General features: G+C 41.5%; 1 protein-coding gene across 1 annotated transcript in view; it reads right to left on the reverse strand.

The window, feature by feature from the left end:
- Positions 1–14,319, reverse strand: part of DSTYK (dual serine/threonine and tyrosine protein kinase) — a 45,720-nt gene that overhangs the window by 16,987 nt on the left and 14,414 nt on the right. Inside the window, 2 exon segments of the mRNA XM_067531485.1 lie at positions 353–1,016; positions 13,142–13,530. Of these exon segments, the coding sequence (XP_067387586.1) occupies positions 353–1,016; positions 13,142–13,530 (1,053 nt within the window).

Here is a 14,319-nt window from a genome sequence, read left to right on the forward strand (position 1 = left end):
GGGAGATTCTAGCTTATTTAAACATAAATCAAGGAACCGCTTTATGACCTCAGAGGCAACAACAGGAGAATCTAATCTTCCTTCTCTCAGGAAGATCCTTTTGGTCTAGTCATGTGCTCAGACCTACTTAAAGTACACTAGTTTAAACCAATGATCTGCTCAGAAAATAGTCCAGTGTAGCAGACTCTGAGTTGATTGTTTTACAGACTAGATGATGCAGAAGAAGTCACACAGGAAGACAGAAGTTTTCTGATCCTCATTTACATTGGCCCAGGAAGCAGAGTGTGAAGGGGCTTATATATTGAGTCATCCTCAGGTATCTGCCCATCTCTCTCCTCTTCCCAGAGATTACCTTTGAATTCCATGTTAGCAGCATCTTCCAAAAGCTCCTCTTTCATGTTGTTGAGAGTCTCTATGATCATGTCCTTCATCTCCTCCTGCTTGCGATTGGCAATACCCATCAGAGACTCATAGAGCTCATTCTCCTTCTTGCGCGTGTATTCCAGTCGTTTTGGGGTGATCTGCAAGTCTCGTTGCATGTCGAAAGCCTGGTTGATGAAGATGTCCAGGCAGCGGGAGTGCACCAGGTTCAGGAGGGTCGCTGCATCCACCAAGTGCTTCTGCAGTACCTGCCTCGAGAAAGTGCTCAGGAGGCGGAGCTTCTCAAATTGCTCCACCAGCATGCTCTGGGCTTTGGCATCGGAAGTAGGGGCCCCACAGCTGCAGTGGTTGGTACTCAAGTAGTCTAGGTCCATCAGCTGACAGTAGAGGAATGACTTCTCATTCTCAGCCTTTTTGGGAGAGATCAGTTCAACCTCTGACTCTGGCACTTTGCAAAAGAAAACAGGCAAAGAGAATTTCTCTTTGATTTCCCGCAGTTCGTTCTCATCAGATGCTGAGAGTTCAGCTTCACTGATGGCAAATGTGATGACAGGCAAGACATGGTTCACATACTCTCCCAAGATGACCTCAGCAGACTGGAATCCCCGACATGGAGCTACCACAATGTCCACCTCCTGAAAAAATAAATGAATAAAAACACATTGAAATTTTAGCAATTAAGCCTGCTGGCGACCTTCTCAAACCTTCCTCACTCCCCCCCAATTCATTCCCTTGCTGGGATCTTTTTCATGATCTGGAAGCATGCAACTCCCATGAGTCCATGGGGCTCACTGGAACTTCCCCCAGATCCTTGTATTAGCCTGTAAGAGCCATTATTCGAAGCTCATCTCTCATCCTTTTGGGTGTCTACAGCAATACTAAACAATGATGATCTGGACTCAGCAAAGAAGTTTTGAATCCAGCCCAAGTTTCACAAAGCATTATAGAAACTATGGTCTTATTTTAGACCTCAAGCCTCTCTTGGTCTTGCAAGGGTGGACTTTTATTTAACTTTTATTGTGAAAGAGTGAGAATTGAGAATGTATCCAAATTCATTTCAATATTTCAAACTTGCCACTTGAGTCATTTCATTTATAATTTTGACTCATGTTGTGTCTTACTGAAATATGGCTCAGATGCTTTCAAATCAGTTAAAGCTATTGAAGTTACTGACTCAAGATCCATATTTTTGTGGTTCAGCATTTAAGGTTTTCCAAAATACAACCATAATTTTTAGGATGGGAATTTGGTGAGCACATTGCCAGCCTGGAGAATAAAGTCAGCTGATCCACAATACCAGAATAGGTCAGGGAAGCTTATGCTGTTCTCTCTGCTATCCACTGGCATGACTCAACCCTGCCGTGAAGAACCCATTTAAGCCAAGAAGGGAGTTCAGACCCCCTGGCCTATTCAGTTCTTGGTCTCCTTCTAGACTGCCAACGAAGGGCAATTAGCATCCAGAAATATCTGGACACTAGAAGTTAAGTTTCATCAACCAACTCATTCTACATACACTAATGCAAAGTTATCATACTGAGGTGGCTTGCATTCATTACTGCATAGAGCTGGATCTGAAGTAGTTACCTAGAGAAAAGGCTATCCTATAACCATTTCCATCCTCCTCCCTCATCCAGGCCTCTACACTGCTTGTCAAGAAACTTGAACAAGTTCCAAACATCCTCACCCAAATTTTAAAAATAAAAGACACCGCTTACTAGCGAAGTTTGTTTTTTCTTTAAGACTATGCTGCATCCACATTTGTTTACTGTATTTTGCCAGCATGTAGTTACAAAACAGGTTAAAAGCTGAAAGTGTCTGATCAATGACTGAGATAGTGTTAAGATGATGCTTGCCATATTTGTACCATTAGGGAAGAGAGTGGAAAATCCTTACTAGCATCACACACTCATTTCTTTGTTTTGTTGACCTTGAACCAAGTATTTAAGGACCAGTTATAGCAGAGGAAGAAAAAAAAAAAAAGTTGCTGGCCCCTCTCCCAGGCACAAAAAAACCAAAACAAAAAACCCCCCAAAACATACACACCACCACACATGCAAACACAGCCAGTCTGATAGATTTTAGGGTAAGTGTGGACATGCAGGAGAGCTTTTACATTTTCTGGCTAAAAGCTTCAAGAAGTTCTTGGATCCATTTTGCAGATATTTGTACTGATCATTTTCAGCCCCAGCTTGAAGTGGATCCTGTATGGCTCTTACAAGAGTCAGGAAAAAAAAAATCTTGCATCAAGCCTCTTTTCAACTTTAAGCATCACTTCAAAGAGCTCAGTTACCTCCCTGAATAGACTCCCATCCACTGCTACTACAATCTGTAGCTACTGCATAAACGAAAATGGCTAAATGAACATTACAGAGGGGTTAAATACTATGACAGGGGAAGCCAACCAGACAGACGAAGAGCCAAAGAACAGCTATTGATAATGCTAAGAGCCACATTTTCCTTACCCTCCCCGACAATTGGCCCTGATCCCTCATTTTCGGGGGCAGCTTGTCAATTTCACTTTCCCCTCTGCTGCTTGTCAATTTCAGGGCAAAGAGCTCAAAGAGCTGCTGCGGGTTGGCCACCCCCTGTACTATGACAATATGACCTGCCAAAGTCTGCAGATACACAAGCCAAGAAGAGTAATCAAGTACAAGTTAACTTCCTGGAACTTCCAGGTGAACTCATCCTTCCCACAATATACTGAAGAGATACCCAAGTTCAGACTAGCCCACCAAGTTGTCAGTCATAGCTTGTGTTTTTACTAAATAATTCAAGCATTGAACATTTGAGCTATAAAGGTAAGAGTTCAGTTGGTATGGCTCTGGACTCTAAATACCAACTGAATGGGAGTTAATACTATGATGGCTGCATTTTTAGCTACAAATGGTGTTCCCACACTGTTCATAGATTGAAAGGCTCCAGGAGAATGCCCTGTGGAGTAATGGCCCGTATGACTGCACCAATAGCTGTCTAGAGATTGGTATCAGAGCAGCTATTTTGATTACTGACACAATGCCCAGTGAATGTTGCATATGGACATCAATAAGCATTTGCAACAAAGTAAGAATTGAACAAGTCATACATGGGCCAGTCACTTAACCTGCGTCCCCCACCCCCTCATCTTTCTTCTGTAACGGAGATACTTTCTTTCATTTCTAAAGTGCTATACAGCTACCTATTCCTATTAATGGAATGGCTTGCCGAATTGGAGGGGGGCACTGAATTAAGTGAATTGCCCAAGGTCAGAGAGAGTCAGTGTCCAAGACAGAATCGGAACACAAGAGTTCCTCATTCCCCGTATTATATTGTATTTAGACTACCTCCTTCTATGGGCTTCAAGAGCTCAGCCAAGCCAATCATGCAAATAGCAGGACAGTCCAGTGGTTCTAATGGTTTGTTCTACTGGTTGTAAAGGAAATGTCTGCTATTACTATTTGGGGATTTGGAAGGGGGTGATGAAAATTGAAACAATGCAGGTACTTGTATGTTAAGCATGAACTGACAGTAATGGCAGCAAGTGTGTCGTTTAGGTGGGACGAGCCTGCAGATCTTCATGCCTTGTAGATCATTTTGAAAGTTAAAAACATTGTATACAAACATCCAAGTTCTATTTGTTAGATTATAAATAGATTTTTTGGCATTTGGGTTTATGGTGCAGCCAGAATGGATTTCACAGCCGAGAAAGAACATTAGGAAGGCAAAACAGGAAGATTCTATTTAAAGTTCAAGTTCTTCATTAGAGGCACTATGGTTAGACAAACTTCCTTAATCTGAACCTAAAAAAACCAAAATGCATCTTTAACAAAAGCGTGCTGTTCCTCAAGATTCCTCAAGTGTTAACAGACCCTTCGGTTTTCATTCCAAACATTAGAGTTTGGCACAGTACGCAGACTACTGGAGAGGCCAGTGGCAGAGCTGCATGTAAAAATCCAGATGCACTCATGAAATTCTTTCGAGAAACTTTCACAGTCTAGCGGTACTTCAGTTTTTTTGATTGCAACTCCAGCGTTGTCCCATCTCAGAAATACAGATCCCCAGTTTTCAGGTTTACAGACATTACTTTATTAAGTAAACTTCAATGCCCAGTGGTGCGGGGCATTTAGTCCTTTATTTGTAATGCAGTATTACCATTTTAGAAGGGAAAATGCTTCAGGTTAATTAAAATGAAATATTTTACGTAGCCAGGCAAAAACTGTTTAATCTGAGTTAATGGCATTAGCTTCAAAAGTTATGACAAGAGAGATTGTTCTAGTTAGTATCTCTGCTGTGGAACTCTGCTGGGCAAGTAAAGGAGGCGTCACTCATTTCTAAAACGACAATCTTAGATACTAGGAGTCACCTTTTAAATTTTCCTAGAGATTTCTGCTAAGCATGTAGTGCTCCCTAAGAACAGAAATAAAAGAACACTCCAGCAGTACAAGCCCAAGAAAAGCATCTGTGTTAATAAAAAAAAAAAAAAAAAAAAAAAAAGACAAAATTTAACATCCATATAAATATGAGAAGTTTTTGAATTTCAGTATTTCCTGCCATGTTGGAAACCCAATCAGTATTGCATTAGACCATGAAAATCACAACGAAATAGCTAGTTTCACCAAGTTTAATGCAGGAACTAAGCAAAGGTGAGAAACATTCCTTTTTTTAAAATTCATGTTTAGCCTAAGATGAGAAGTAGTTCAGGCCAGTGTGACCACTTCTGTGCACTGCGCTCTCTGCCTACCTGCAGTCCACATCATTTTAAAGAACCTTGAATGTCTTGGAACTCAACTCTAAGATCACCTCACAGCCATTTCATTCCACAAGTAGCTTCTTGGGCTCCATCTTCAGGGTAGAGCTGTGGGAGGAGGGCTGGTGGCTCTGGAGCTAAATTGCATCTTTGAAACTGCTTAAGATTCACTTGTTCAGTCTAGACCTTTATTTGAGCAATTAGATTATTTCTTTACATAGGCATGGAAGTGCCAGAGGAGGAGATGAGATTGTTGATAAAACTCATTTTCAACTTCTGTACTGAAGCCAAATCTCACCATAATGGATACAATTTACTCATATGTACCTGGTTGCTCAGTGCTTCAAATTGATTGCTCTTAGAAGCATGTGTCCTGGACTGCCTGAGTCCTGGTGCTGGTTGATACTGCAACTTGGAAGTGCTAATAATAAACTGACAATAAAAGGCCAGCTTTGAAACAAACTCTCTGTTTGATGAAGAGTTAATTATTCCACTTTGGGTGTGTCTGAAAGGATTACAATTCTGGAAACTGCTTTATTAAGGAGTTCAAAAGCTCTCCCAAATAATCTAGAATTGAAGGCATAATCCAACCAGATATTCATTGGGCACTGGGGGCAGCCAGGCTGAACTCTGGAGAAAGACATGACTAAGAATTTTTAGTCAAAGGAAAGACCTGAGTAGTCTCCCATTTTTCTCCTAAAAAAGTCTTGCCAGAAGTTTGCCTACTATGACTGTCATGGGATTTCCAAGCACATAACTAAACAAGAGCACAAGTTAAAGAATTGGATGGGCAATTCTGCAATATTCACCCAGAAGGATGACTCATGCGGATGACTATAAACAAAGGAGGAGGCCAGTGCTGTCTCTAGGAGACCAGCAAAAAAAACCAATACAGAATGCAGCATGAGCAACTGGTCCTTGCTTTAACAGAGGCCCTGTCGAGTTTTCCAGCAACCTTACCAGCATTTGTTTGCTTTTACTTCCATGAGGTAATTTATCCCCATTTATGCAGCTTTTCTGAATATTTCCACATGGTATCCAGTGGCATGTTCTTAAACTTGGATTATAAAAACTCTTCAGGGTAGCAATCTAGTCTTCTTGTATATGCCCAGCAGCACGTACATCTATGGTGCGCTACAATCCTTTTCATAGGACAGGGTCACTGAGGACCGTTGCTGGCTAAAATTGCTATATTCACATGGTGATACATGGAAATACCTTGGAACCCTAAATCAGTTCTCACTAGATTAGACCTCACAGTAAGTATGCTCTGCTGTATGAGACAAAAGCATCAAATATATTACTGTCAAGTAACTACATTCATGTTTTCCCAAAGTTAGAAGGCTGTCTAAATCAAGACTTATTCAACACTTGGGAGGCCTAAATACCAACCACCTGGGTTACAATTCTGCCTCTTAAGAGCATTGCCTGACACAGGTTGACAGTACTTATTCAATGAGAACTGTAATACAAATAAGCCAATGGGGGGCGCGGGGGGGGGGAAGAGGAGAGTACTCCATTGTCCTCTCTCTAGGACAGCCTATGCATATTTTTATGGACCAAATTCTGTATACCTCTGTTCAAGGGCAGAAGTTAGCCCCAGTAATAAAAAACAAACAACAGGTAAGGATAAAGACATCACAGACAATACGCAAGGGAGAAGAGAAAAGCAATTGCAGATCTTTATCACAGTGCAATAAGCTATTTAAGAACACAGCTGAATTGCTGTGTACTTTAGGATAAAAATCAGCAAAAGATTGCCAGGGCCTCACATACTGCCTCCTATTCATCCAAGAATGAGACACCCATTTGCTGCTTCCATCATGACCTTAACCCAGATTATTAGACCTGGAACAGTTCTGTTTTCCATTTACTGAGGAAAGACTTTTGTAGTTAGAGGTGCTCAGAAGCGATCCTTTGTTAACTACGCTTTTGCTGTTGACTCTCACTAAGCATAAAGCCACTCAAAGTCTCAACTCAGTATTTCACTCAAACACTAAACCAGTTCCAGTCATCTTCTCATTCCAAGAATGGATCTACCATGGAGCATAATCAATGCAGTCACTAGAACAACAAATCAGATATTACTAGGGACAAATTATACAGCTGCGCTATAAATCTTAAGTACTTATATGGCCTAGTTCCAAAGTATCTGATGATTTCATAATCAGACACACATTTACCCTCACCATGCCTCTGTGATGGAGGAAAGTGCTATTCTCCCCATTTAACACAGGGAGACTTGAAGCACCAAGAAATTAAATGATTTGCAAAAAGATAACACAGGGAGCATGAGAGTAGGGAATTTAACCCAGAACTTTGAGTCTCAGGCCACCACCCAAAACTAAATTCAGCATTAACACTCTGTCACCACTCTGCAAACAAAAAGCTGTTAGTTCTACTTTGTTTCTTTGAAACAAGATCTTTATGTCATAAATAGGAATACTGCTCCACTATGGAAGTGTGTGTTCTTCCATCAGTAAAAGGGTAATCACACAAGAGAGGAAACACTAGACTCTTCCTACCCTACTTCAAAAGCCACAGGACCTGCCCCACCAGAGGAAAAAGGAAAATGAAAAAAAAGTTACTTTAAGCCAGCAAAAATGGTAAGTAGGGACATTCAGAGCATAGTGCAAGACCCAGATTCTAGGTCTAATTCAATACGGGTGGAAGGAAGCATGAATTTCACAATGATTATACTGCTGAGAACATCCTCCCGCTAGCACTTATCCCAAGTTGACGGGCACAGTCTCAGAGCTAAACAGAGCTAAACAGAGCAGCACTCAGTCCTTTAATTCTGGTGCTCAGCAAAAGCACCTCAGTCAAGCTTAATTGCAGCAGCACTATATTGGGGTTTGGAGGAGAGGCTCAGCCAGAATCCAGCCATATAGAGCTTGCCTACACTGCAGTAGCGAGCCTCAGAGCCTAGGTCAACTGACTCTGGCTTGAGCTATGAGACTAAAAATAGCAGTGTAGACATATGAAACAGGCTAAACCCTAGGCTCAAAAGGTTCCTTCCACGCTCCTGGATTTCAGAGCCCAGGCTCCAGCCCAATTCAAAATGTCTACATTGCTATTTTAGTCCTGTAGCACGAGCCCAAGTCTGTTGGCCCAGGCCCTGATAGTTGCTGCCAAAGGCCTTTCTTTGCCATGTAGACATACCCCTTAGGGTTTTACACAATAAGACAAAACCAAACATCCTAACCGTTCTCAGAAACAAGTCAGGAAGCCAACGTATGCTTCAGAAACTTTGCGTAGAATGTTCTTTACAACAACCAAATGGGTATGCAGAGACATTCTTTGCCATCTGTAACTGACAAGGAGTGTCATAATAGCATTGCACTGGTGCACAAGTTACCAAGCCACCTAGTTTTCTTACATGAGATAAAGTGGAAGAAACAAACCACCATTTTAAAAAGAAAAAAAAAAAAACAAAACCCATGAGCTAGAGTATTGAATGCATGTGACAACTATTATTTCCTTTAAGCACTGACTAGCCTCGCACACCATCTGCACTCCAAGGTAAGAAAATCACCCGTGAAAGAAAGAAGCCCAAAGCAAGACTGATCTATGATCCAGTGTCTAAAGGAAGTTTGCAGCCTGCATTTATGCCTCCTTAGCTGTCAAACAGTTTTCCCCAGGATGCACAATATTTCAGAGGTCTCAGATGGGACCTCTAAGCACAATCAATAAGATTTACCAAAAATAGCCAAGTGTTCACTGCCATAAATCTGTCTGGTCAGATTGATTACTCCCCCAAAATCCAGATGCATTCCTCTGTACAAGTGATCCCCAAGGAATAGAATAGCTTTGCCAAATGTGAGTTGGGATTTTTTTTTTTTTGGCCATTTAGCTCGTAAGCATGCCAAAGAGCAAATGTACCTGCCAGCACAGAATTGTGCCCCCAAGACACCTACCCACACAAGTCAGATTCCTGGCTCTTCTTTCTGTGAAGCAATAAATTTATTTCAGCTAGGGTATCCTTTAGTAACCCAGAAAAAGGTAGCAAAGCCTGTCCTCAACACCAAAGACTGCCAGGCTAAAGGTTAACATGCTAAGACTGCTTAACATATGGCTCCAGATCTGCTGCATTCCTACAGAGCCTTTCAGAACATCTATGATGTACTGTTGCTTAAGTTCCACTTTGTTCTTTACAGAAAAGCAAAACAGACAGGGTCTCACTAAGACATTAAAGAACTCTGCTCCCATGGACGTACCTTAATGAAGCAGCCAGATTTTAAGTAGTGTTCAGCACCCAGCAACTGTATTGCTCTCAGCACAAGCTACCGGGAGCTGAGTGCTTTTGAAGATCTCGTCACGATCTAAATCTAGAACAGAGGTTTGTGCCTTTCCTGGAGAACCTAACTCCTGAATGCACAAAAGGGAGTGAGATGCCTGAGTCCTGGTTTTGGCACTACCACAACGCACAATCCCTTCCCCCACCAAATCCTGTAGGTGCCTATATTCACTTGGCACTTAGGTTTTTGCAGTCAAAATTTCCTAGGCGCCTATGTTTCTGCTGCCGAATATGTACGAGGCTGCCTGCCGCCCATTAAGCACCCAGGCACCTATTCGCTGCCTAAGCCACAGAGTAATTCACAAACTATGGGAAGACAAGCTCTCAGCCACCTCGGCTGCTTACGGGTCCCGATCCAGGAGGCATGCTCAGAGACCGCCTATGAGATCAGGCTGCTCAGTTGAGTGCACATAAAAATAGCTGATGGGGCAGAGGAGAAGAAGAGAGGACAACTTCCCTCTTAATTTGGATTCCAGTTGTTAAGGTGCTCACCTGGGATGTGAGAGACCCCTGGTTCAAGTCCCTCTTCAACTAAGGCAGAGAACAGATTTGAACTGGGATCTGCTACTTCTCAGGTGAGTGCTCTAACCATTGGACTATCGGATATTCTGATGTGAGGCTCCCTCAGTCTCCACTGTTGAGGCTCTTGCGCTGTGAATAATTAATTTTAAAAAGTCACTGGAGCAAGGGGACTGGATCCCCCACATCCTAGGTGAGTAGTCTAACCACCAGCGATAGAGTCATTCATATTCCCTCCTTCCCCTCCCCCATTTAGGGCAGCTTTTGAGCATTCAGACATCAGCATCCATTCGAACCAGCAGACTTGTGGCAACAATCTTTACTATGCAGTTCAGTCCTGAGTGCCAACAGGTGACATGTTCATTTTAGACTTGAGTGCGATTTGTATCTCAGAGAAAATGAATATTCAAGTATACTTTGCGTCCTAAGCATACTCCGTTGGAAACAGGAAAAATAAAACCTACTATTAGAGGTTACCCCTGGAAAACAAGTTTTGAACTAGTAAACTATTTGCTTCAGAAGCTTGATTCTAAACTTAAGTGCCTTCACAATAGCAGCATATAAACTAGTGCCCAATCCAAACCTGTCTATATAATTAAGCATCTTGCCAAGGTATTTTTTTTAAACCTAGAACAGCCATTACAAGCAATGGATCTATCAGCATTTCCAGGATCAAGACTGAATTTCATTGGTAAACCTTTTAGGAAACAGAGTTAGAGGTTATGACCATTTTGAGCAATGTTTAAGTCAGATACAGAGCAAGTTCTACTGAATTGAAATGTAGGTCTAGTAAACAAGTGTTCAGAGTCCATAAGACAAAGCCACTGTCAAGCCCATCCTAATATTTTACAGAATAGTAGCGCACACAATGTTTCCTGAGTGACTCTAGTAAGGGGGAGATGGTGTCACTAGCAAAATACTTGGCACAAAGGTCTATAAGCACCAATCTAGATAAACGTGTTAGAGGGGGAAGGAAAAACAAACAAACAAAAAAAGAGATTAGGAATAGCAGCTAGAATGAGGGTAACGTTTGCAGCTTGATTTTTCAAAGTTGTTGGGCTCCTCCAGCTCAGTGGGTGTCAACAGGAATTGGGGTGCTCAGCATCCCTGAAAAAAGTTTGACTGTAGCATAGACACTTATGCTTAAGTCATGATCTCCCCAAGCATAAAATTGTTATAGCAGCTCACTAGTTTTGTTTCTCCAGTCAAGGAAAGAGAAATATTTCTCTTTAAGAGCCATGCTACAGGATTCCAGAGTAGGGTTTATGTATATTGTTTTCTTAAATCCTCTTATTTCTCAAATAATGTGCCAGCACTACTGTATCACCAGCATGTATTTTACCACTGTTACTTAACTCTGCTCAGTGCAGGTCCAGTGGTATCCTAATGGGGTAGTCTGTCAACATGCCCACTCAAAGTTAGAGCCATGGTGGAAGAATTTCAGATAGCCCTCTGGGTACTCCAGGCCCAGATGGCTTAACACTGACAGAAAGCTAACCCTAGTCAAGTGACCTTTATCTATGCTAGCCAAGTCTTCCACTGTTGCACTGTATCAAGTAAACAGAAGTCAAACATTTGATCTTCCCTGCTTTTTGTATCATGAAATTTCATCTTAAAAAAGCCTGCGGCCTAAGTTGATGCTAGCAGTAAACCTCCCACTTTTGTTAGAAGAGATCTCCTTACTTCGTCATCCCTTTTCAAGTTAATCTGAGTGGCTGTTTTCATCTAACTTGTGCTAAATATAAGCCAAGACAAACAAAGAGATCTTTGTCACTTGCATGAGAAATTTGCAAGAGGGCTGTGTGCTACACCATGCTCAGATGACCTATATTAAAAAAAAAAAAAAAAAAAACCAACCAAATGTCTAAGTAAAATACTTGAACTTAAAACTAGACAACACTTTGAATTTTAACTCCACTGGAATTAACATGACCAAGAGATCCAGTATCAAGACATTTTACAGCACGAACCCTCCACAGTGCTAGCTGGGGAAAATGGTGCCTTAGACATGATTTCTCCAAACATGTTGTTTCTGAACGCTAATGGAAGAAGTCATAAAAAGTAAACCATACTTAACATTCATGGGCTGATTTACTCTAACTGTATACTAGTTTATATAACTAATGTTGTGACCTGGAAGTGAAGAAGGGCAGCTCCCCACCAGACTTGTTTGTAAGTTATCGATAGCTCATTGACAGAAAATACGGTCTTAGCTGACATTTTATTGTTCTGTATATGTACATTCATAATCTTACAGATTTGAGAAACAGATCAGATACTGGGCACCTGTTCTTTAGATACAAAACTACTGTATCTCTAAATGCAGATATCTGTGTCATCACATTGTGTTCTAAGAATAAGAATACACTGCAATATGGTAAATGCTTTTCAATGTAAGCCATTGTATTAAAAAAAAAATAAAAGGCTTTTTTGTTTGAAAGCATGTGTTAAATATTTGTGGAGTCTCAACACTCCTGAGGTAAGAAAGCATTATATTTATCTTACGGATGAGTAAGCTTCAAGAGGCTACGTGACTTGCCCAAGGTCACAGAACAACTGTGGCAAAACGAGGAATAGACTCCCAGTTCTCTGCTCTAACAGAAAACGCACCTCTGGGTATTACCACCTAGAAAGTCTTAACTTGTTTAACACTCTTATGAAGCCTGAACCTGTGAAGCACCAATAGTTCTCAACTCACATTGCAGTCTGGGAATGGAAGGTACTCAGACCTTACAGAACTAAGTCACTCTGTCCCAACGCAGAACAGGCACCTGGAATGCTTATGATGTCCTGCAGGGCTGACTTGAGTGGTGCACAGCAAGGCATACTTAGAGGAGAGGTATCAGCTCTCTGTCACTCTCAAAAGGAGGCAAAATCTGAAGCTATTTGGGACTGCAGTCCTTAAAGTTTAGGAGACGCTTAAGGTGCATCTGTTTGTCTTTTGAGATGGGTAGTAGTAATAAAGAAGTCATGTATTTGTGGCTATATACTGGTAATCAACACGTGTGTGCATACATCCCCTCTCAGTTACACCACCACACTTCCAGGGTTCTCGTGGGGGGGGGGGGGGGGGGGAAGTGTATACTACCTCTTCCAGTTTCCACCACATTGTTTTACATCTTTAACATTTTAATGTGTAAAACAGTTTATCATCATCTTCTGATCAGCCTAAATATGACAGGTACAAGTGCCAATAATGCACATGTGCCTCTAAACAGTACCTTTAGTAGCAAGTAAGGCAGCGTCACCTCCAGCTCTGCTATCTGGTGTGCTGGATCCTCATTGTCCCCATGGATTTCCAAGTCCTCCTCTGGTATTGTGTCCCATTGCCCTTGATGGGCTGCCAACATATGCACCAGTTCATATTGCCCTGGCAGCGCCAGACTAATCTGTGTTTGTGTCCCATATGTGAAGCGGATCCGCCGCCTCTTACAGTTCTCCTCACTGCTTATTTTGGTGGTGGGTAGCAGCTTCTCGCCCAAGAGCATGTTTAGTAATTGGCATTTGGCATTACAGTTCTGACCCAGGATTAGAAGGCATGGGTGCCAGTTCACTGTCAGCTGGAGTTGCTCCTCCTCATGGCGGGGGAAAGAAATGGAAATCAGTTGTCCTAGAATTCAAACAAAACAGATTGTATTAGGAATGCTGATTAATATATGCAATAGGCAACCCTGTGGATTTGTGCCCTACAGTTCTGTATCTATAAGTAGGCACATCACTATCTTCAGAAAGGTGAATGTCCTGTAAGGAGCAGAGCAGAAACCCAGTCAGACACTAATGTTTAAAAAACACTAAGTATTTATGTGTGCACGCCTTCAAATTAACAGTGCTTTTACTGAATTAATACTAATTAATAGACTGTCACTTCACTTGAGACTTCCTTTTTGTGAAATTTAGGGTCTAGTTAAGAAGGATCTCATCACTGCTTCTGTATTTCCTAAATCAACTGAATAGAAAGTTAAGCTGGAATTAAGAGTTAACTTTTTGACAAGATCCAGGCAAGCCAGGTTAGCGGGTGGGGAGATGGTTGAATGAATAGCTACAACTATTTGAAAAGTCAAATGATCTTTGCAGTTGTAACTTTGTACTTCCACAGAGGCCCAGGAGAGAATCTAAATCTGAACATAAGAATAAGTTTATGGTCTTTCCTCAGTCAATTAAAAACCACCTCTGCTCTTCACAGAAAGACCAAGGGATGAGGCAAATGTGATCGTTGAAACAATTAAAAAGCACATACATTACTGGTGGTAGTGTACTAAACTAAAGTGTGCTAGAATAATGCTTCATCTTGGGGCTTCAAAACAAAACAGAGTGACACCCTTAAGAATGCCATTAGGCATTTCATAAACTCTTCCCAAGCTGTAATGCCCTATTTGAACAGAATGCTCCGAGTTATGCA

Source organism: Emydura macquarii, unplaced genomic scaffold, assembly GCF_026122565.2.
Source record: "Emydura macquarii macquarii isolate MOO-44397 ecotype Brisbane River unplaced genomic scaffold, CSIRO-AGI_Emac_v2 contig_3220, whole genome shotgun sequence".
Lineage (NCBI taxonomy): Eukaryota > Metazoa > Chordata > Testudines > Chelidae > Emydura > Emydura macquarii.